General features: G+C 41.1%; 1 protein-coding gene across 2 annotated transcripts in view; it reads left to right on the top strand.

Moving 5' to 3' along the window:
* The window catches only part of UBE2F (ubiquitin conjugating enzyme E2 F (putative)), a 136,700-nt gene extending 114,382 nt beyond the window's left edge, over window positions 1–22,318 (top strand). For both annotated transcript variants that reach the window (XM_065562221.1, XM_065562220.1), the window contains one exon: window positions 20,990–22,318. In XM_065562221.1, coding sequence (XP_065418293.1) covers window positions 20,990–21,040 — 51 coding nt within the window. In that variant the 3' untranslated portion in view covers window positions 21,041–22,318. The remainder of the gene's footprint in view (window positions 1–20,989) is intronic.
* The last annotated feature ends 691 nt before the right edge of the window (window positions 22,319–23,009 follow it).

Below are 23,009 nucleotides of genomic sequence, written 5' to 3'. Positions count from 1 at the left end.
ATGAAAACCTCAAAAACATTAACATTAACGTTGACATTAAAATACCTATTGCAGTTAAAGGTTTTCTGTTCAGATACAGCAAGTTTACAAAAATCTTCCTTTTTTTACACTTTCAGATAAACCTCTTACTGCAGATGTGGCTATATCAATATATCAACACTTCCCTCCCTCCCCCTCATCCCTTTTACCCACTCCTAAAAATCCTAGCAACGTCTGGCAAGGCAATAAACATGAGTTATAACATTGTGGGGTTAAAAGAAAATTAAAAACCACATTTCTGGAAACGATTCAAATAGCCTTGTAGTGAGTGCTTCATGCTGTCATGCAGAAGGTTTAGATTTTTGACTATGTTCTCCTTGGGGTACCATAGAGTAGGATTGCCTTGTATTGTTCTGCAGTGACCTCTGCCCTCCACCCTACACCCATCCCTCAGCTGAAATAATGATGAGCTCTAATGAGAGCCTTATCTCTAGTTTTTTAGCTGAAAGGAACGTCTGTCTGATGCACACTATTGAAGTTGGGGACATCCTATATAGAACTAAAAAAAATAGAGACTTTAATCTGTGTCTTATCAGATGTTCTACAGGTATTTTTGTCATTTAATTACTGAAAGAAAAAATTCTTCCTTTCCTACATCATTAGAGGCAATCAATTTAACATGGTTAATTAATGCAAATTATAAGTGGCGACAGATACAGAATTTCAGGGCACTTCGTGTTCCAAGTAATATTTTTAGATTAGATTAAAAATTCTTAGGATGCAAAAATGTGATTGGCTATGGAAAAAAGAAAATCCACAGATGGGTTATAATTTGGTCCTTAGGACTATAAATGCGGTTGTGATTATAAAATACAATCCTGCTGTAGAACTACAGTCTTTGTATATAGCTGAGAGTAAAGGAATTATCAACATTGACAAACCCAAATTTTACTCCTCCATTTATCCAAAACTAAACATTTCAATTTTAAGAAGAAATGTTCCCATGTTTGGTGTGTGTCTCAGTTGTGTAGCTGAAATGTCCGCATTGGTGTTGCTGTTCCTTTAGAAAGCTATTGTTTGTTTGTTTTTCTACCCTTAGCTTTTATAATAAAAGTTGGATATGATTTTGGAGACGGTCAGTCCTGGACCTCTGCAGCAACACCCAAAAAAAAACAGATGTGGAGAAATGTAAAGTGAATCACTAAATACTCCCCTTTTTCTAGGCAATTTGCATGATACAAGAAGATAAGTAACTTGGTTCTAGATTTTTATTTATTTTTTTAATGTAGCTGTAAAAGAAAGACTGACTGTCTTGTTCTTTCCCTCCCACCCCTTGTATATCCCAGTAAGCAGAGGCCCTGAGCCCTTCAAGAGTGAGGCTTCTGTCTTTAAAGGTAGTTTATTTAACGCTCCCTAGACACTTTCAAAATATGCCCTGGGGAATCATTAGCAAACATTCAGTTTCTTTTGTCAAGTGAGGGGAGAGAAGTAAGAGCTTGGTTCAGTTTCACTTTTTAATCTGAAATAGTATTTTGTTAGGATAAATTTTGTCAAATTACCTTATTACATGTGGGTCAGATGTCAGAAGTGCTCAATGTTCACATTTCGGGCTGGATTTTCTGAAGAGCCCAGCTCCAATTTAAGCACCTAAATAAATTGGACAGATTTTTAATGACTGTTTCAGCAGCCACCAACTCCTGTTCTCAGTGTTAGTTGCTGGGTGCTGGCACTTTGAAAAAATTCAATCACTTATTAAGGCATCCAAAGGAGAGTTATTGAGTGCTGAGATCTTTTGAAAATGTGATTCTCCACTGCTAGTATCTAGGTCACTTACCTGTCTGGTCATTGCTACTGCTCTAATATTTCCCCCCACCAGCTGCTGTTTTCAAACAGGAAATGGAGGCCAGGGATGGGTAAAAACAAAACTATGTAATCCCAGGTTAAGTAATTTTGTTAAAGCTCTTGGAGGCTTTGTTAGATAATCTGTAACTAGCTTTATAAACATGGAGGTGGAGGGGGTTGCAAATAAAAGCACTCACCCTTTAACAAACTGGGCTTCGATCCTGTGAAGCAGCAGTTCTCAAGCTATGGGGCGGGCCTCCCAAGGGAGGGATAGGAATGTGCCAAGGAAGGTGAGAGTTGTGTGTTTTGGTGGATTTTTTTAAGAGCTCTGGCTGTCCGCTCCGGGTGGCTGGAGTTTGGGCATGAGGGCTGTGCACACCCAGGAGGCAGGGATAAAAGGGACAGCTGGAGCCCCACGGCTCGGGCTCTCCTCCTGCCCTCCCCTCAATTCCTCACCAGGAGGTAGCCTGACCTTAGGCTCTCCTCCTTCAGAGCTGGGAGGTGATGTATGTACTTGTGGGGATAAACGACTACAGATATAAAGAGCGGAGGCCCAATCAAATACGTTTGAGAACCACTGCTGTAAAGGCATCTTGCCTGTAACCAACATCATGCTTCCACACTGATCAGGGTGTTAGTGTTTTGGTTTTTTGTTACCAATGGTTGTGCATTTTTTGTCACGGTGTAATTACAAAGAAAGACATTAACATGATTTTGCTAATCAGAAAAATTAGTGCCAACAAGAGCCTGACTTTTTTTCAGGACCCATGTTTTCTCTAATCCTTAATTCTCAATACAGCATAGTAATTGCTGTTACAGCACCAATAGAAAGCTGTGTTCCACTAAGCTTTCTTTAATGATGATTGAGGTGTAGGCCTTGAGGCTAGCCCTTTTAACATGTAAGTGCCTCTTAAATGATTAATGATAAATTTTCCAGATTTACAAAAGCAGGTGTATGTAATGAACCGAAAAGGCATATATTACTTATACCTGCTGCTCCAAATACATGTATCCTATTAACTGCTTTTTCCGAAAACATTGTCTTAAATTATCACCTTTGTTCCCTCTTTAGGGTTTCACTTTTAAAAAATAATTTTCTGCTACGTATGCTAGTTTTTGAAGATAGTAAACAGGATTTTCTCCCCCCCCCCCCCCCACCCACTGTCCATTTTACACTTCTACGTGATCTTGCAATTATAATGCTGAATTTCTGACATCACAATGATTCCATGGAAAAAAATTGGCACAAACACAAGGTTATGGCTTTACTAGAGGACCCAGGAAAAAGGAGACGAGTTTGGGGAAAGGTGGTGGCGGCCTTTCACAGTATCTGCAATAACAGCTGCTGAAGCATATTATTTGAAAAAATGTCCGGGCATGTGAAAATTCCTCCTTAAAGGCCTGTATTTCAGCAGGCCCTTGGATTTTTTACCCTCTTTATCAAGCTGCCCTGAAACATGCATATACTGTGGCAAAATGAATGGCGTTATTTCCCTTTTTTAAAAGTGACTCTTTAAGATTTTGTGAGGATGAGGAACTCTTGTAATTAAAATCAACCAGCGATGGCATCTGGGGAATTGAAACCTGCATTTTATTGTGTTCATATGAACCCACTGCTGTATACAACCAACCTAGTATTTTTGAATTTTTCAGTAAGTCCAAGAATACTACTGACAGTTTTGGATCGTGTAGACTTTCCCACTTGTCCTATTCAACCGCCACAGGAAATGTGGAATTTGGCACTATCCCAGTGGCTTAAAGTCTGGGCTTCATGCTACAGTGGTAGCATGTGGAGTCACAGTTACACACCACCTGAAAGAATCCACAGGCAAATGATAAACAAACCAGAACCTCCAAAAGAGTTTTGTGTTTTTAATGTTTTGGGCTTTTCCCCAGTACAAAGGCCAAATAACCACAGTTGACAGACAGTGGTGTCTTTACTTTTATATTTACTATATGTTAACCCGTCAGCATTATTCTCTGATGAGACATTTCTGGAGGAGACTAGAAGGGCAAGGGAGGGAATGCCAAACTATGAGAGGCCTTATATTGGAACTAACTGAGGATATAGAAGTAGAGTCTTCAGATATTTTCATATGTCCAAGATTCGATTTCATATTCAGAGCCTTTGTTTCTGATTATAGGTCTTTTGGCGCGGGAATTACCTACACACTATAAAATGATTGTATTAGATTTTAAAACTCCGTTTTTTTTATCATCAACTCTACAACAAAAGAGTTTGGTCTATTAGTTTAAAGACTTGCTTTAATGTTTCAAACCTTCACGTGGTAGAAGTGAACTTGATTTTAAAGGTTTTCAGACATTATGTATGTTCAATTGCAGTATTTTGTATCATCCTTTGATTACAGTTTAAACTGTCATATTGAGGGCAAAGGCATTATTTCAGTTCAAAGACTTCTTTCAGTAAAAATTCACCCTGACAGTCATGTTGCATTAGTTTATCCCAATAATATTTATTACAATAGGTCCTTCTCTTCCTCTGTAGAATTACCTACTGTGCATGGTGTTTTTCCATAGGAATTTTAGCAACTGCAAATGAAAATAAGTATTTGGGTTTTGACTGATAAACCTCCCAGTTTAATGAACTAGTTATTTTGGACATCCTTATGGTTTTTTCTAACTCTTCCCATTTTTGGTGCTGTACATGCATGCTGTACACTTAGCCCTCTCCTAATGAGCTTAAAGTGCAGTAAACAAGATATTTGAATGAATAGCAGCATATCTGCTAACTCTACTAGTGGGTATACATAAGAAAGAGATTATTTTCATAATGCTAGGAGTATTTATAGGAACTATTGCCCATCTTTCATAAACATCGTAACTATGGATGGATCTTTACTTTTCTAATTCAGTAAAGTTGATTTAAAGCTTTGCAGATGTGAGCTTTGTCCAGATAACAATTGAAAATCCAAAGGAGACAGATCTTTGTATAAATTGAAACTCTTATTTTGCGTTTAGACAAATACATTTAGTTTTGGAAACTAAGTAATTTCTATGCATTAGCAGATGTCATACATGTTGCATCCATACTGGTTCATGGTTGTCTTGACTCTAAGGCCTGGTTCACACACAATAGGGTTTAGCTAGACAACTCTGCACAGTAGTCCAAGTGACATCTCTTCAGGTATTCTCTCCTCTGTGTGCGCACTGGGCAGATTGGCACCACTTGCTGCTTTGAACTCAATTACATGTGTTGATACTTATGTGCCAGAAAAGAATATCTGAGTATTGGAGAAAAGGAAGACATGGGAAAGTTGTCTCTCAGTAAAACAGATTAAAATGTAGGCTAAGGACTCAACCACTCAGTGCATCAAACAGATCTCAGAAAAATATTTGGGCACACTTTTATTACGACCCCATAGCAAACCGTGAGAAAGAAAGTAATTCACAAAAGGGATTCCAAAAAAAAGTTCAGCACAAGTTGTGCTTCTTCCCTGAGAAGGGGGCTGCAAGTCAAAGGAGTATGAACTTGAGTAGTGAAGGATGGGCTGTACACACTTTGCTTGCGTTCATTCGGCACAGGTAACCCCTTTGATTGTATAAGAGAGATCTGAAGATAACTTCAATAAGAACTTCCTGTTTCCTACCCTCATCAGGATGCTCAGGACATTGCTCAAACAGCTTAAAATGCCACCATAATACACAGCAGCTGGCAAGAGAGGTAGCTGGTTTCCTACTATGGTCATTGTGTGGTCAGAGTAGGTTGACACATGTGACAGATGGTCTGTCTGCCTGTTATTCTCTAATTTGTGAATGGTGGTTATGAAAGCATCAACAGGCAACAATAAGCAATTGTTTCTGTATAGATGAGACGTTATGGGGTTGTTAGCTTCCCCATTAGAGCTCTTCTCTGTGTCAAAGATCAGTGTTCTCTCAATGTGCAGTTCCGTTAGATCGTCATTGTGTTCTATAGTCACTGAATAGACTGGGGCACAGTCACACTCTCTAGGTCAAGATGCGAGCTGCCAAAGCATCCATTCTAAATACTGTCTGAGCACCATTACTACGTCAGTCAGATTTGGGTTCTTCAGCAGGCTGGTTGCGGTTTTGTTTTATTTTTGTTTAAGGCTTTTCTACCCAAACATACAGAAATCATTTGGTGAGAAGAGAGTCTAAAATGATTTTCCAGTAACTGATGCCAAGTTAGGTTAGTTGTAGAATCTTCTAGTTCATCTGAATATCAGACACTCGTGGTGTTTTCATTACCATTGGACACAACTATTGGAATGCAAAATTATTTGTAATGTTGATGCAAATGATAAATGTTTCTCTTCTGTGGAGGAATTTCTAAGGCAACGGATCTTCATTCTTTGACACATGAATATGAATTTTAGGATCACAAGGATGAATCAAATAATTTTATAAATAAAACATGTAACTACTGAAATGACTGACAGATCTTTATAATGTAACTTATTTAAATAGTGTCTGATCTGCAAAATATCCTACATGCCTCATGCAAACCAGTTCTCTCTATATATACATCAATACATTCTTCAAATTTCTTTAAAACTTCCAAAGATATTTTGTGCCAAAAACCTTAGGCTACCAGCTATGGATAGATTTTTCTAAAGAGCTTTGCAGCAGTTGAATCTCAGTTTCACAAAGGAATGTATTATAGTTTCCACATCACCAGGTGAAAAACAACGAAACGTCACACGTCGTGAGGGAAATGGCATTCTGCCCACATGTGCTGACTTGAACAGCCCAGCATAATTTCAATTTTATGATAACATAACTGCAGCCAATTCTGGTTATCCAGTCTTGAGTATCGGTAATGCTATCAGGCCAGATTGAACCGGTTCATGATGATACAAAGTACTACCACTTCTATACAAATTGATTCAGATGTACAGCTGTTGATCCATTGAAGCCAATCGTAGCTGCATATGCTCAGATGTTCTTAAAATCAAGCCACTTCTAATCTAGGTGCTTAAATTGAGATTTAAGATCATAATTTAGGCATCCATATTGAAAAAGTTGGCCTTAGTTTGCAGCCCTTATGGTTGCAGAGATGTCACTGAAAGTGACACAGTGCAGTGCTACAGTACAGACTTCTGGCAGCGCAGCTGGGTCAGTCAGGGATGTGAAGAGGTGTGATCCCTGACTCATCATAGCTATGTCAGCAAAAGCTACTAGTGTGGGTCCAGTATAACTAATTTCCCTTGGGGGGGCGGGGTATGCAGTGAGCTATACCAACCAAAGCACGGCTTTGCCATTATAACTGTGTGCATGCTAGGAGTGCTTTACTGGCACAGCTATACCACCAAAGCGCTCCTAGCCTGAGTCAGCAGATAGATCAAATGAGACATTGGCTCAGAACTTCAGTAGCTGACCCCACCCATTAGCTTTCTGCAGGAATGGAAGGCCCTAATGCGGCACAACTGCTGTAGGTACACGGCTTCTGGAGAATCAAGGAACTTCACATTGAGGCCCTTGGCATAGTGGGGGCAATGCAGAGAAGACCCTTCACTACATCGATCTTCACGTTCAGTACATGGGCTATTAAAATTGGCACTGTGATTTTGTACACCTTGCAAAGGTACTAAAAGTTTCTAGGGGAAATCTATAAATCATTCCTTCATTGCTGCCACAGAACATCACTCTTCGTACAATTAAAATTTAATGTCAGTGCTTTGAGATTCTTAAATGAAGTGTCATACAAAAACAGTTAAATAGGGTGAGAGAGACAATGACCAGGAAGAAATCTGAATTGGAAAAATACCTTACACTTCGGATATTTTTGTGTTATTTCAAAGTATTCATTCAGATCTTTGTGTTTATGTGTATATGCAGTTTTGACATTTACTTTTTTTTTATATGAAACAAAACAGAGGAAAGATTTTTCTTTAAAAGTAATATTTCATAAGTCAGCTGGAAACAATTGCCTACTAGTTATCGCCACCTTTAAAACTTTATTAGAACTGAGTTGTTTAGGATGTCTGATTTTCTCTTGGTTAACGTGCATAATTCCAAAGGACCCTTCATTATTTAGTTTAGCTGCATCTTCTGTAATAAAGATTCTGATGACATCTATTTCATTATCAGAAAATGCAACTTGACCATAAATATTTATTATATTATTAAAATCTTCTTGTTGTTGACTTTGTTGCAGTTTTCTCTTTTTAACGTGTTTTTCCCCCAAAAATGGTTTTGGCCATTTCTATAGTCTATGAGCTTTTAACAAATACTTTCCCTGATTTATCTATTAAATTTTAATTGTGGATTTTACTGAAATGTAATGTTGGAAGATTTAACAATGTTCAGATGAGTACATAGAGGGGCATGCAGATGGTTGTGGCAAGAGATGATGCCTGTTCTACTACTTTGTGTAATATTGTGCATTTAATGAAAGGTCCACTGCTGTTTTAATTCTTCACACTTACAAACTGGAAAACATGTTATATATTCCTCAGTCTAAACAGTGGCAAATCCAAAAGAGCAACTATGCACACATAGATTGTTCCAATAGCAAATCCTTTAGCATGTTTGTACAAATGCAAAAATTGAATGTAGACTGCAAGAAAGGGCAAATGGTTAATGGCTGTAAGTGAGGAGGGCTTGGCAAACAATTAGCTAGTCTCTGATTGATTGTCATGCTGTTTCTGCTTGGGGTGCCATGTTTGGTGGTGGGTTTTATTTTTAATTAAGTGCTTATCAATAGAGAACTCCTTGCCATAGTAAAATACTCCAAAAAAAATGTTAATTTCTAATCATTTTATAGCCACGGATTCAGAGTACCTTCTGTTCGCACTCATGCAAAAACCTGGATCACAGTAGCATTTCCTAGTATTCAAGCGTTTGTAGAAATATATTGGAATTAAATTCCATCAGGAACTTTTCACTTCATTTCTGTATTTTTCAATATATTCCTTCTTCCTCATTCCTCCAAGATTTATAATTAAGGCGACGAGTACGTCACGGTGGTCGGGGAAGTCGTGGAATCCGTGACTTCCAGAGACCTCGGTGACATTGAGCGCCTCAGCGGGGGACCCCGCAGATCCCAGCCTGGGTCAGAGGTCCCTCCCAGCCATTGGGCGGGGGGGGGGAGGGCTGCAGTGGGACAGGGTGCTGGACCCTCCTCTCTCCCCATTTTGACAGGGATGGTTTTAGTAAAAGTCAGGGACAGGTCACAGGCTTCTGTGAATTTTTATTCATTGCCTGTGACCTGTCCATGACTTTTACTAAAAATATCCATGACAAAACCGTAGCCTTATTTCTAATCTGTAGGTAATAGTTTTCCATTCTGTTAAATTCTCATTTTATTGATATGCTCTATGGAAAATGTATACGACTGGCCACAAATATGTACAGGCAGTAGCTGTATATCTTAGGCCATATTTTTTTAAGCTCAGTTCAATTTCGGCATATCTTGCTGTTGACATATGTGCATCAACTGAGAGGTGGGTATATTGGTGTAACATTGGACTTTTTTTTTTTTTTTTTGCTATTACCTGTGCAATCATTTACTTAGAAGCACTGAGTTCAGTTTGTTCAATTTTCTGTTAATATGGTTGACTCATTACATATAACCATGGGTGTCCGGTATCAAAGGCCGTCTTGTGTGGCCCTGCCCACCCCCAGACTCCATCCTGCTTCCCGGAGCTGCGCTGCGGGTGCTCTTCCCCTGTGGCCAGGGCCATAGGCTGGGGTTAATGGGCGCTGACCTGCGACCAGGGACTCTGCCTAGTGCTCCTGGACTAGGGAGGGGGGCACACCACCTGGTGCTCCGGGGTTGGGGGTGGGAGGACCCTTGCCACCTGTCCACCCTTCTGGGGCTGGGGAGGGGGGCCTTGCCAGTCACAGCTAAATGCAAGGTGGAACAGATTGTTTAGCATAAGTAGCTAACACACATTCTAGGGAACCATTCAAGGTAGGGTAGCCCGTTAACACTTCTGCAGTCCTAGGAAAAAAGGGGGGTTAGTGGGTTACAGATTGTTGTAATAAGCCATAAATCCAGTGTCTCTGGATAAATAAGCCCGTGATTTTTAGTGTCTAGCAGAGTTATGAGTTTAAGCTCCCAGGCTCATCTTTTAAAAGTGTTGCATCCTGCATTTAGCTGTGATGCTCGGAGTACCTTTCGCAGATCTGAAGGAGAGCTCTATTTTGCTCGAAAGCTTCTGTCTCTCACCAACAGAAGTTGGTCCAATGAAAGATATTACCTTACCCACCTTGTCTTTCAGATAAATTTGCACTTGCAAGAGTACTGCATGCTAAAAATTAAACAAGACCAACTAAATTTAAAGGAAGTAAAACCACCAATAAATACGGAAAAACGTATCATTTGGTATATTCCATGTATATTTCTCTTAAGCTGCCCATATAGTTACACAGTTTTAAATAGATAATATTGTGGAATATTATTCCATATCAGATATTCTGGACATGTTTCACAGTTTTCACTCTTTCTAATGAATTCTTAAGTTTTTGCAATATTCATATTGAGGTTTCATATTAACCAGTTTATAATGCAAAACGTGTACGACTTTGATTATTATTACTGCTTCTGATTGTTCAGTGCTGCATATAAACAGATGTGAACATAGACAAATATGCAATGTTAATAAGAAACTTTTAAACCATATGGTGTGCCTAAAATTAGAGTCTTGCAGTTGTGTAATGAGAACCTTCTGTTCAGTAACCAGATTCACATGAAACACAATCTGCTTAATATACTCTGGCCAATGCTGTCATTTCCTTGATCAGGAAGGTAAGCAGAAGTGACAGACTGCCTTTCTAGAGCATCTTTGCTATATAGAGACTGTCTCTGCCTTCGATTAATGCAGAGAGCTTGTGTTCTGATATAACACTTCGGATTCATTGGTGAAAAACTATGGTTTTCAACTTCTTGTACTTTGCTGTTGCCACCTCTCTAATTCTTTTCAGTAATGAATATGCAGTCATTTGTAATGGTTTATATTTTAGTTTATATGCATCTTCCTTAATCCTGCCTCTTAACTTTGTTTGCCTCTCACTGTTTGTTAAAGTGACTTCTCAGACTGACGAGGTGAGATGTAATAACCCCATGCTTACTTTATTTACGTGTGGACTGCAAAGCCATTTGTATTATGAGCAGTTTCCATTGACTTAGGGCTTGAAGCTGATAGTGCTTTTACTCTAGATAGTTGCAAACAAAAAAAACCTCGATTCTTTTACAATATTGACCCCAAAAAATTAAAATGACCTTTCACTTTAATAGAGATTGACCTTTCATTTCTTCATGATTACCACCTCTTGGTTAGCTCAGTACTGTTCAGTGAACAGGGCAATGAGACCGGGAGTCCTGTAATACATCAAGTATCTGATTCAATGTTCTGAGGGAGTGGATTGATGTAATTTCATTATTATTACACAAGAACAGCCTGTGAAGATGAGTTGCAGTACCTTAGTGACTGCTGAAGAGAGGTGCTTTATGATTAGTAATATTTATTTGTACTGCGGGTAGCTCATAGCATCCTTGATACTGTGTACAAATGCGGAAGGTTATTTTAATTTTTTGTTCAATATTCAAAAAGCACCAAGCTACATCGGGAAAGGTGCTATCCTAGTCCCAAACAATTTCCAATCTGGGAACCATACTGACAACTAGATTTGCATTGTCACAAAATATTTCATGTATTTGTGAGGTAGTTTTAACGTGGAAACAGTGTTTTTGAAACCATTGTTTGTTAAAACCCTTAAGTTCTAAAATAAAAAGCAAGCCAGTTAGCATTAACTGAGACTTCGTTGGCATGTTTAGCCCACATGGCAAAGAATTTGACTGGTAGACTTGAGGCCCACTGGCAGGACACCGCTGCTGTTTGGGCTGTAATTGGTTTGTGAATAGAACCTCTCCAGAGCTGTCAATTCTTTCTTTTCAATAGCACTACACATTCACTTTATATGACTTCATATTCTTCCAATATCTTTCTTTTCTTTATTTTTATTTCTTACGAGAATAAACCTGGCTAGAATTAATCTGATTCAGCAAGGGAATGGGTGAATTCTCTAATTAAATGCCCTGATATGAAGGGACTTTTCTTTGACTCGTCTAAGCAGGCCAGCTACAATGCTGTGAACAGTCTTGAATTATCCAGTGATTAATCTATTTTTGAACAATGGGGAGGTGAGGTCTAACATTCCTTACTGAAGAGCTGGGAAAACTGTATTTTAATTAGAGCTTGTCAGATATTTTCCAATGAAACAGTTTTGTTGGAAAATGCCAGTTCGTTGAATCCAATTTTTATTTTATGAAAGAGAATTGGGTTTGACAGACTTTCACAGAAACACTAGCAGCTGTGAAACTGACAAGAATGTCCTGTTCAGTCAGCAGCTGCCTCTCTGGGGAAACACCTTGTGTCTGTTTCTAAAATACCTTTTGATTTTTAAGCTTTCTGATTCACAAGAAATTTTGACAAATTTGGTTTCATTCCAATTTGGAACGAAACCAAATTTTGAAATGCCATAACTTCTCGTGAACTGGAAATCCCAAGTTTCTGCGAGCTCTAATTTTAATAGGGTGAGGCGATGACGTCTTAAAATCAGAGTTGTAGAAGGAATAGGTTAGTTGAATGCAGTATTCTGTTAAACTCATCAGTTCTTTCCTGTGAGAGGGAAGAGGACTGCATAGTCCTCAAGAGTCAAGCTGCAAATAAGAGACATGCAATCCCTCTGTCATTTATGTGCAGCGAGGCTCTCTGCTCCTGAGGCTAGTCAGACATGACTTCTAATGATGAGTGCTTGTAATCTGTGTTATCTGGTTTTATCTTTTTGGAAACCTAGCTGCTGCTTCGAGTGATGGGTCCCTATTTCATTCCACTGATGGTGCGCATACACCCAGAGCATTTGAAAGCAGTGTCCATTGGTCTGCACATGCACCCTGGCTCACCTCGTACTGCCCACCGTAGGGATAAAGGGCGGGGTGAATCTGCTGCCTCTCCAGTTCCTTCCCAGCACTGCATGGTCTGGTTTAGACCCTTAAGTGTTTGCAACTTCAGCTTCGTTCTACAAAATAAGAATCTAGTTTGTAAATAGTTTAACGTTTTTAATAGCTTTTACGGTTTAGCATTACATTAGTCTCTTGGGAGGCTCCTCGCTCTTCCCACCCGGTATTCCATTCGGGTACCAGACTATGCCCAAGACTTTGGGGTTCACACTCTGTGCGTCCTGCTTGCAATCCTTCTTGGTCAATGACGACCACCAGTGCTGCCTATACTGCCTTGGGAAAGCTCACATCATGGCGAGCTCCAGTATCTGCCGATTGTTCCCCAGCTGTACCTGACAAGGGCGGGAACTTCATCTCCACAAAAACCTTGTGGAGAAAGCCATGAAACCCCAATCAGATCCAGGCCAGGGAACCCCCTCTGTACATCAGTCTGAACCAGAATCATCCTCATCATCTTCCCTTGCCCTACATATCCTCCACCATCAAAAAGGCCCATACCAGTTTGGAACCAACCTCTACCTCATCTAACTCAGAGCCACTTGTACCCCATGCCATGGGGTCCCCCACAATCAACTATCAACCCCTTCTACTAGCCATATTGGGGGACTAGAAACCAGTATCCCCTGCAGGGTCAATCCAACCTACCAATGAGCCACCCCTTGCTTCCCTGCTAAGGGGATGGTCAGATCTGGCAGAGGAGGAGGAACATTACACTAAGGTTCTGGCGCTTCCATCATCACCATCATCCCTAGACGAAGCAGTGACTTCTAAATCCCCACCCCCCTGAATTATTTCAGGCAGTTCCGGGGACTTCTCTGCAGAGTTGCTGGAGAGCTGCTGATTTCTCTCAAAGAGATCCAAGACTCCCAGCACAAACTCCTAGACATCCTGCATACTTCCGGACCCAACAGAATAGTTAATGAAGCCATACTGCAGCCAGCTAGGACAGTTTGGCACACCCCTGCCACCTGTGCTCCTACTCCCAAAAGGGCAGAGAAGCATTATTATGTGCTGGCCAAGGGTGTGGAATTTTTGTTCTCTCACCCCCTCCCAATTCGCTGGTGGTCCATGCTGCTTCTGAAGGGGCTAGACAGCAACATCTCCAATCTACTCCTGCTGACAAAGAGGGCAAAAGCCTGGATCAGCTGGGAAGAAAGGTCTTCTCATCATCCAGCCTCCAGTTCAGGATAGTCAATTACCAGGTGCTACTGGCTGAATACTGTTTCCTGAACTATGCCCAGTTTGCAGCATTTACTGACAGGCGTCCGCAATGGGACAGAGCAGAGTGATAGCTAGGACCATCCTCCAATCTGCAGTCAATGCTGCTGATACCTCCTCTACAGCTATGGCTACTCCCATCATCATGCACAGAGAGTCATGGCACCATGCATCAGGGTTCCCTAGGGAGGTCCAGAATACCATCGGGGACCTGCCCTTTGAGTCACACCTCTTCAACCAGAAGATGGACAAGTCCCTCCATACCCTGAAGGATTCCAAGTCTACCCTCCATTCACTGGGGATATACATACCTCCCCCTAAGAGGAAGTTTCACCGCACATCGGTCAAATCTACATATGTGGCTCAGCAGTTTTTCTATCAGAGGTCCTATGAACCACCATGTAAGAGACAGAGGGTTCAAAAGTCCCATTTCCCTACACCCCCTGCAACAGACTCAGCATCTCAACCCCCGGCTCAATGTTATTTTTGATGGGAGCTCGAGAACCTCAAAACACTATGCCCAACATCTCCCAATCCCCACGCCATTTGGGGGTCATCTAGCGCTCTTTTTCCAACACAGACAGTTGGTGCTGAACATCATCCACTCTGGCTATATGATAGTTTGCATCCCTACCTTCTCCACACACAAAAAAATCCTCCCCACTCCCTTTTGGGGGCCACACTCATGAGAGTATTCTCAAACAAGAGATGAATACCTTACTGCAGTGAGGAGCAATAGAACATGTCCCTTCTCAATACCAAGGGAGAGAGTTTTATTTGACTGACTTCCTGATACCCAAAAAGAAGGGTAGTTGGAGACTAGTTCTCGATCTCCATCATCTCAACCTCTTCATTCACAAACTCAGATTTGCATGGTCACGTTGGCAACAATACTTCCATTTTTAGAAAAGGGATGTGGATCACAGCTCTTGATATGAAGGATGCCTACTTTCACGTAGAGATTCATCCCACCAACAGACACGGTCTCAGATTCATAGTAGTCTTTGACCATTTTCAGTACAGAGTAATCCCCCTTCGAATAGCAACCTCCTCAGAGTCGTTACCAAGATATCAGAGGGGTAGCCGTGTTAGTCTGAATCTGTAAAAAGTAACAGAGGGTCCTGTGGCACCTTTAAGACTAACAGAAGTATTGGGAGCATAAGCTTTCGTGGGTAAGAACCTCACTTCTTCAGATGCAAGTAATGGAAATCTCCAGAGGCAGGTATAAATCAGTATGGAGATAACGAGGTTAGTTCAATCAGGGAGGGTGAGGTGCTCTGCTAGCAGTTGAGCCCCAACCAGGGTTATTCTATCTACTACCTAAGATCCACAAACCTGGAAATCCTGGACGCCCCATCATCTCAGGCATTGGCACTCTCACTGAAGGACTGTCTGGATATGTGGACTCCCTACTCAGACCCTACGCCACCAGCACTCCCAGCTATCTCCGTGACACCACAGATTTCCTGAGAAAACTACAATGCATTGGTGACCTCCCAGAAAACACCATGGATGTAGAGGCTCTCTACACAAACATCCCACACACAGATGGAATACAAGCTGTCAGGAACAGTATCCCTGATGATGACCCAGCACAACTTATTGCTGAGCTCTGTGACTTTATCCTCACGCACAATTATGTGAAATTTGGTGACAATATATACCTCCAGACCAGTGGCACCGCTATGGGCACCCGCATGGCCCTACAATATGCCAACATTTTTATGGCTGACCTGGAAGAATGCTTCCTCAGCTCTCGTCCACTCATGCCCCTTCTCTACCTATGCTATATTGATGACATCTTCATCATCTGGACCCATGGGAAGGAGACCCTGGAAGTATTCCACCATGCTTTCAACAGCTTCCACCCCACCATCAACCTCAGCCTGGACCAATCTACACGGGAGGTCCACTTCCTAGACACCACCATACAAATAAGCGATGGCCACATTAACACCACCCTATACCGAAAACCCACCGACCGCTACGCCTACCTTCATGCCTCCAGCTTCCACCCCGGTCACACCACACGATCCATCGTCTACAGCCAAGCACTGAGGTACAATCGCATCTGCTCCAACTCCTCAGACAGAGACCAACACCTACAAGATCTTCACCAAGCATTCTCAAAACTATGATACCCACACAAGGAAATAAAGAAACAAATCAACAGAGCCAGACGTGTACCCAGAAGCCTCCTGCTACAAGAGAGGCCCAAAAAAGAAACCAACAGAACTCCACTGGCCATCACCTACAATCCTCAGCTTAAACCTCTCCAACGCATCATCAGTGATCTACAACCCATCCTGGACAATGATCCCTCACTTTCACAGGCCTTGGGAGGCAGGCCAGTCCTCGCCCACAGACAACTCGCCAACCTTAAGCATATTCTCACCAGCAACCACGCACCGCACCATAACAACTCTAACTCAGGAACCAACCTATGCAACAAACCTCAATGCCAAGTCTGCTCACATATCTACACCAGCAACTCCATCACAGGACCTAACCAGATCAGCTACAACATCACCAGCTCATTCACCTGCATGTCCACCAATGTTATATATGCCATCATGTGCCAGCAATGCCCCTCTGCTATGTACATTGGCCAAACTGGACAGTCATTACACAAGAGGATAAATGGACACAAGTCAGATATCAGGAACGGCAATATACAAAAACCTGTAGGAGAACACAACACTTCAACCTCCCTGGCCACACAATAGCAGATGTAAAGGTAGCCATCTTACAGCAAAAGAACTTCAGGACCAGACTCCAAAGAGAAACTACTGAGCTCCAGTTCATTTGCAAATTTGACACCATCAGATCAGGATTAAACAAAGATTGTGAATGGCTATCCAACTACAGAAGCAGTTTCTCCTCCCTTGGTGTTCACACCTCAACTGCTAGCAGAGCACCTCGCCCTCCCTGATTGAACTAACCTCGTTATCTCCATACTGATTTATACCTGCCTCTGGAGATTTCCATTACTTGCATCTGAAGAAGTGAGGTTCTTACCCACGAAAGCTTATGCTCCCTATGCTTCTGTTAGTCTTAAAGGTGCCACAGGACCCTCTGTTACTTTTTACCAAGATATTCTCAGTAGTAGTGCTCCACATCAGATTTTGTGGTCTCATTGTCTTTCCCTACCTTGACGGATGGTTGCTTCTTGCCAAGCCTCGCCGAGAAGCCTGTGTCTCAACTTCCATGATGTTACTACACTAACTCTCTTCACTGGGAGTCACCGTAAACATTGAAAAATCTGTTTTCATCCCCCTACAAGCTCTGGTCTTCATTGGAGCAACCTTAAACTCTATCACCACAAGAGTGTATCTCCCCAAGGACAAGTTCCAGAGCCTGAACAATATCATAGCTCATGTCACAAGCAACCCTCAAGTACCGGATAAGCATGTCTGTCTCTCTCTCTCTCAGGTCATATGGCCCCATGCACCTGTGTCACCCTGTTCACAAGGCTCCACCTTCGTTGCCTTCAAGCTTGGCTGCAGTCAGTATACTGCCAGAGCTGTTATTCCATGAACCTCATGGTAACAGTTTAGGTCGGGGCACTGTCTTGTCTTCCCTGTTCTGGTGGGCACATACTCATCAGGTATGTGTGGGCGTCCCCTTTCTCCCTGCATCAACAGACTAGGACCATTATTACAGATGCATCCCACACGAACAGCCACACAGCATAAGGTGCCTGAACATCTCAAGGATCCAGGGTGCACATCATTATTCTGGAGTTGCAAGCAGTATGGAAGGCATGTGAATCCTTTCTTCCTTTCATCTATACTCACCATGTGCTTATAATGTCAGACAATGTTACGACTGTCTTCTACATCAACAAGCGGGGGAGTGCAGAAGCAGTCAGCCTCCAGAACTAGTGTATCTCCAATCAAGTCATCTTATCAGCAGCCTACCTTCCTGAGGAGCCAAACGTGCTTGCAGATTCCCTCAGCAGACACTTTGTGGTCGATCACGAATGGAAGCTCCACAATTTGTTACTCTGCAATATTTTCACTCTATGGGGGACCCCAGCCAGGGATCTGTTAGTCTCTCAAGCAAACAAAAAATCACTACCTATTACTCCAGAGGAGCCTACATCACCACTCCCAGAGTGATGCACTGCTTTTTCCTTGGTCAGACCAGTTCAACTATGACTTCTGCTGCTGCCATGAGTTCTACACAAAATCTTGATTGCCCCCTTCTGACCCAGACAGTTCTGGTTTCCCAACCAGATGCATGTCATCCCAACCACCAATCACCCTCCCAACATTCCCCAAGCTTCCCGACCCAGTGGAATGGCAAGATCAAGCACCCCCATCTGTCTGTGCCACCTCACAGCTTGGTATTTGGATGGGCATCCTCCTTAGAACATTCATGCTCCACAGCCATATGAGACATCCTCTAGAACAGTGGTTCTCAAGCAGGGGTACACGTGCCCCTGGGGATACGCAAAGGTCTTACGGGGGTACATCAACTCATCTAGATATTTGCCTAGTTTATAACAGGCTACATAAAAAGCACTAGCGAAGTCAGTACAAACTAAAAATTCATACAGACAATGACTTGTTTATACTGCTCTATCTACTATACACTGAAATGTAAGTACAATATTTATATTCTAATTGATTTATAATTATATGGTAAAAATTAGAAAGTAAGCAATTTTTCAGTAATAGTGTGCTGTGATGTTTTTGTAATTTTATGTCTGATTTTGTAAGCAAGTAGTTTTCAAGTGACGTAAAACTTGAGGGTTTTCAAGACCAGTCAGACTCCTGAAAGGGGTACAGTAGTCTGGAAAGATTGAGTGCCACTACTCTATAATAGTAGAAAGGACTGTACTAGAAAATATTATCTAGCTAAATGGAAGCACTTCTCTTCTTGGACACAACAAAGAGGCACTCGCCCAGAGACTACAAATATTCCTCTCATCTTGGACTATAGCCTATCTTTGAAGACATCAGGTTTGTCCATCAGCTCCTTGCGAGTGTACTTGGCATCAGTCAGCACATACCATCCACCTTCTCAGGGCTACTCAGTCTTTGCACATACACTGACCAATAGATTCTGGAAAGGCCTAATAAGAACCTTCCCACCTACTCAGAAGCCTACCTCCCCAGTGGAACCTGAATCTTGTTCTCTCAGTACTCATAAGGCACTCGTTTTTGAGCCTTTAGCTACTTGCTCCATGTCCCTCCTTTCCTTGAAGGTCGCTTTCCTTGTAACCATCACTTCAGCGAGAAGAACTGGCAATCTTGGAGCAACGATGGCAGACCCTGCATACGCTATATTCCATAAGGATATAGTGTCTTTACATCTACACCCCAAATTCACCCCTAATGTAGTTGCAGCATTTCACTTTAACCAATTCATTCATTTACCTGTGTTCTTCCCAACACTGCACACTTCCTCAGAGGAACGAAGACCACTCCCTCAGTGTTTGGTGGGCATTGGCTTTTTCCCTACAAAGAACAAAGCCAATCGGGAAATCTCAGACTGTTTATCACTGTAGCAAAAATAGTCACAGGGCACCCTTATTTGTCTTGTCCACATTCAACTTTAGACTATATTCTTTGCCGTGTTCATATGTAATCTTCACTAACTTCATCAGACCACCTGAATCAGCCAACAGTATTGTTTTATCTGCATAGTGAATGTCATTCACTCATTTTTCTATTCATCTTAATACTTTTTCCGGTTATTTTAATCACTTGCTATAAATGTTGAATAGTCAGTGACATACAACCATGTTTCATTTCTCTCTTGATTACTGTTAGATTTTATTTGTGTCACCAACTGTAATCACTGTCTGATTCCAATATAATTTGTTTTATTACTCTGAGTTCATATCCCTCAATCCCTACAGATCAAAATATATTTGAGCAATGCTTTTTGGAAGTCAATGAAACACAAGTATACTGTTTTCCCCATTTCAATTGATCTTTCTGATATAAGCTTCAGGCTCATAATTGTGATGCTCTTTCCATGTTTGAAACTGTATTGTTGTCCGCTTATTTCCTTATTAGTCTTTCCTTGTATTCAGTCTTGAACAATTTGCAGGATTATTTTAGAGGCATGCTATACTAGGCTCATTGTTCTGTAGTTTTTACAATCCATAGCACTGTTCTTTTGGGGGGATCCGAATATGCAATGAGGTGGTAAAATCTTCTGGTAATTCTCCTGTCTCAGACATATTCTTCACCACCTCTGACAGAGCTTTCAGATCTTCATCCCCTTATACTTTTTAACAGTTAAGTTGGTATTACATCATAAGCTAGTGCTTTTCTATTCAGAAGTCTTTTTATTGGTACCATGATTTCTTCATCCATTATTGGCAGGCTTGCTCTCTAGTTGAGGTTTTTCAGGCCATGATATATTCTCACCATCTCTCATTCTTGCCTTTAGGGTCTGTTAGATATTGTCCATTTTTGTCCTTAAGGGTAATATTAATTAAAAGTCACTATAGCAAACTTGTTCAGAGTTGTAATAAATTAGTCTAGACAGTTAAGATATCACAACTACCATATAAATAAGCGATTATGCAATTGTATAGAAAAGAGGGGAAAGTTGTAATGTGGCATGCAATCTGCTAATAGTGTATTCCCCATTTGATTAAGGACTCTTTCCCTCTAAAATGATATGACCCTGGCTACATTATACATGATGACACATTCATCGTTGGAACCCATCCGATGGTAAGGGAATCCTGTCAGAACTGTTCAAACTGTACCGATCTTGACAGGTGGCCATAGTCAAGTGTTACTTCAAGGATTCTAAGTGTCGTATTTACATATTTTTTCCAGTCACTTTTGCTGCAGTGTGAAAAATGCAGTCTCCACCGGTTTTCAAAGCGGTGCAAAGATGCTACGATAGACACACGTTTCTATGAGCGAGAACTGCAGACCAACTTCCTTGAGTACTTAACATGGAAATTTCACCCCTCCAGAACTCTGAGTTTTTCTGAAATGTATGTGGTGTAATTCTGATTCTTCTTTTCTCTAGGAGGACTTTCGGAATAAAGTTGAAGATTACATTAAGCGGTATGCAAGATGATGAAGGAAGACTGATGGCAGGACCATGGATTTCAAACTATAGAGTTGTCTTTATAACTTATAAAACAACAACTAAAAACCCAGATTGTACTAGTCCTGTGTCCATGTTGTACTGAAGAAAAAAAACTAACTTCGTAATTGTCCAAGGTAAATGGACAGTTCAACATAAATACAGCAAGAAATTGTGTATGTTGGTTAAAAAAAAGTTGTTTGCTTACTTTTAAAATGTTTGCTCTTCTGAAACTGTACTGTATATCTTGTTGATGAAATATGCTTGAGAGTTAAAAGAAATCACTATTGAAGTTGTACTACACTTTTCTTCTTGCCTAGTAAAAATAGTGATGCATTTCTGGAACATTTCAAGTTGGCAATAAAATGGTCTCCCTCTGAACCAGATTATCCTACTATTGCCTTTGATGGAGCAGAAATAATAACTTTTCCCAAGAGTCACTAGAGCTTGTCAGAATGCATAAAATCAACTATCTAACACTGCAATTCTAATGATTATATTTCATCTAAGTACATTTTGGCACAAATTTGTGACTTGTACATTGCTACTTTGAGTACTTTTAGTTTGTATTGTTTGTGCAAAATAGTTGAGAAATATAAGCTAATCCATAACCCAAAAGTCTAAATTTGTAGTATTAGGGAAAAAATTATATATTCTGTGCAAATGTACCAAAAGGCTAACTTTTCAAAACAGGCCTTTCAGATCCAAATGTGGAGAGGAAAGTTTTGGAGACTGTTACATAAATTGACAATGCAGTTTGGATTAATTTTCTGGTAAATGACTCAGGGTGTTCTGTAACCCTGTGCCCTTGAGAGCAACATACTGATAATGCATATAACCCACTGCACCATTGTTATATTATTCCTGTGAGCCTAGGTTTTATTTATTTTTAATTGTGCGGGGGGAGGGGTTATACTGAAGGAGTGATATGCTATAATCCCTCTTCTTGTAAGTAGCTATATATCAAAGAAGAGTAAGGACATGTGAAAGCAGAGATCCTCCTGCAGAGAATCAGTTCAAAGCTAATGGCAGGAAACATTTGGAATCAGTGCTGTGAAGAGTATTGTGTATTGTATGCCCTCGCTCCCTATTACTCACCTACGCTAATCAGAATGATGCTCAAGAGCTTTTTGGGCCTAATGAAAATCAATGGATATAGCCATAGCCACACAAATGCAGTGCATGGTGGGATCAGAGCGTGGAAATGGATTTGAGTCACGTTTTTATAAATAGATGGAGCAACGAAATAAATGTTTGTGGTTTCATACAGATGGAATGTGTGTGTAACACTTTTACATTTTGCACCCCGTGGAAGGCTACTTGATTCTGATTGTCATCTTAGTTTCTCATCATTGCTCTTGGTTAAATGCTGGGGCTTTCATTCGCTAGTGAAATCACTGGCACATTCCAAACGTAGGTTATGCAGTGTCAGTCTGCTGCTGCTTGGGGCTGGACCCTGAAAGGTATACAGGGCCCTAGTGACTTCAGTAGGACTCCCAGGCTCCAGAGCAGCTTGCAAGATGAGTACCTGTTCTATTCATTCCCTCTGGGGCACCTGGCATTGGCCACTGTCAGAAAACAGGATACTGGGTTAGATGGACCTTTGGTCTGACCCAGTCTGGCTGTTTCTATGTTCTTTAAATTACATGAGAGGCAAAGTTTATGCAAGCCAGAAGCATTGGAAGTGTAGGCGATGGTCTGTTATGGTTTCTTCAACCAATCTGCACTGAATACACAACTACCTGCTGTCCCCGAAGGAGCTGAGTATACCTTGGTACAGGTGAAAGAAGTACAACAATGAACAAAGCATGTTGTTACTGCACAGTGACATTTTGATACAACGAGGCACTAATTGTAAGTAAAAGGGAAACACAGCTGGTTTGGGTTATTTCCAGGGACAATAATCGTATATTTTAATCAAAGCGGAAAAGATTAAATCGTTGGGAGAGTGAGAGAGGGG

The sequence above is a fragment of the Chrysemys picta genome, chromosome 11 (assembly GCF_011386835.1).
Source record: "Chrysemys picta bellii isolate R12L10 chromosome 11, ASM1138683v2, whole genome shotgun sequence".
NCBI classification, from domain to species: Eukaryota; Metazoa; Chordata; order Testudines; family Emydidae; genus Chrysemys; species Chrysemys picta.
This window is presented reverse-complemented; position numbering and strand designations above follow the sequence as displayed.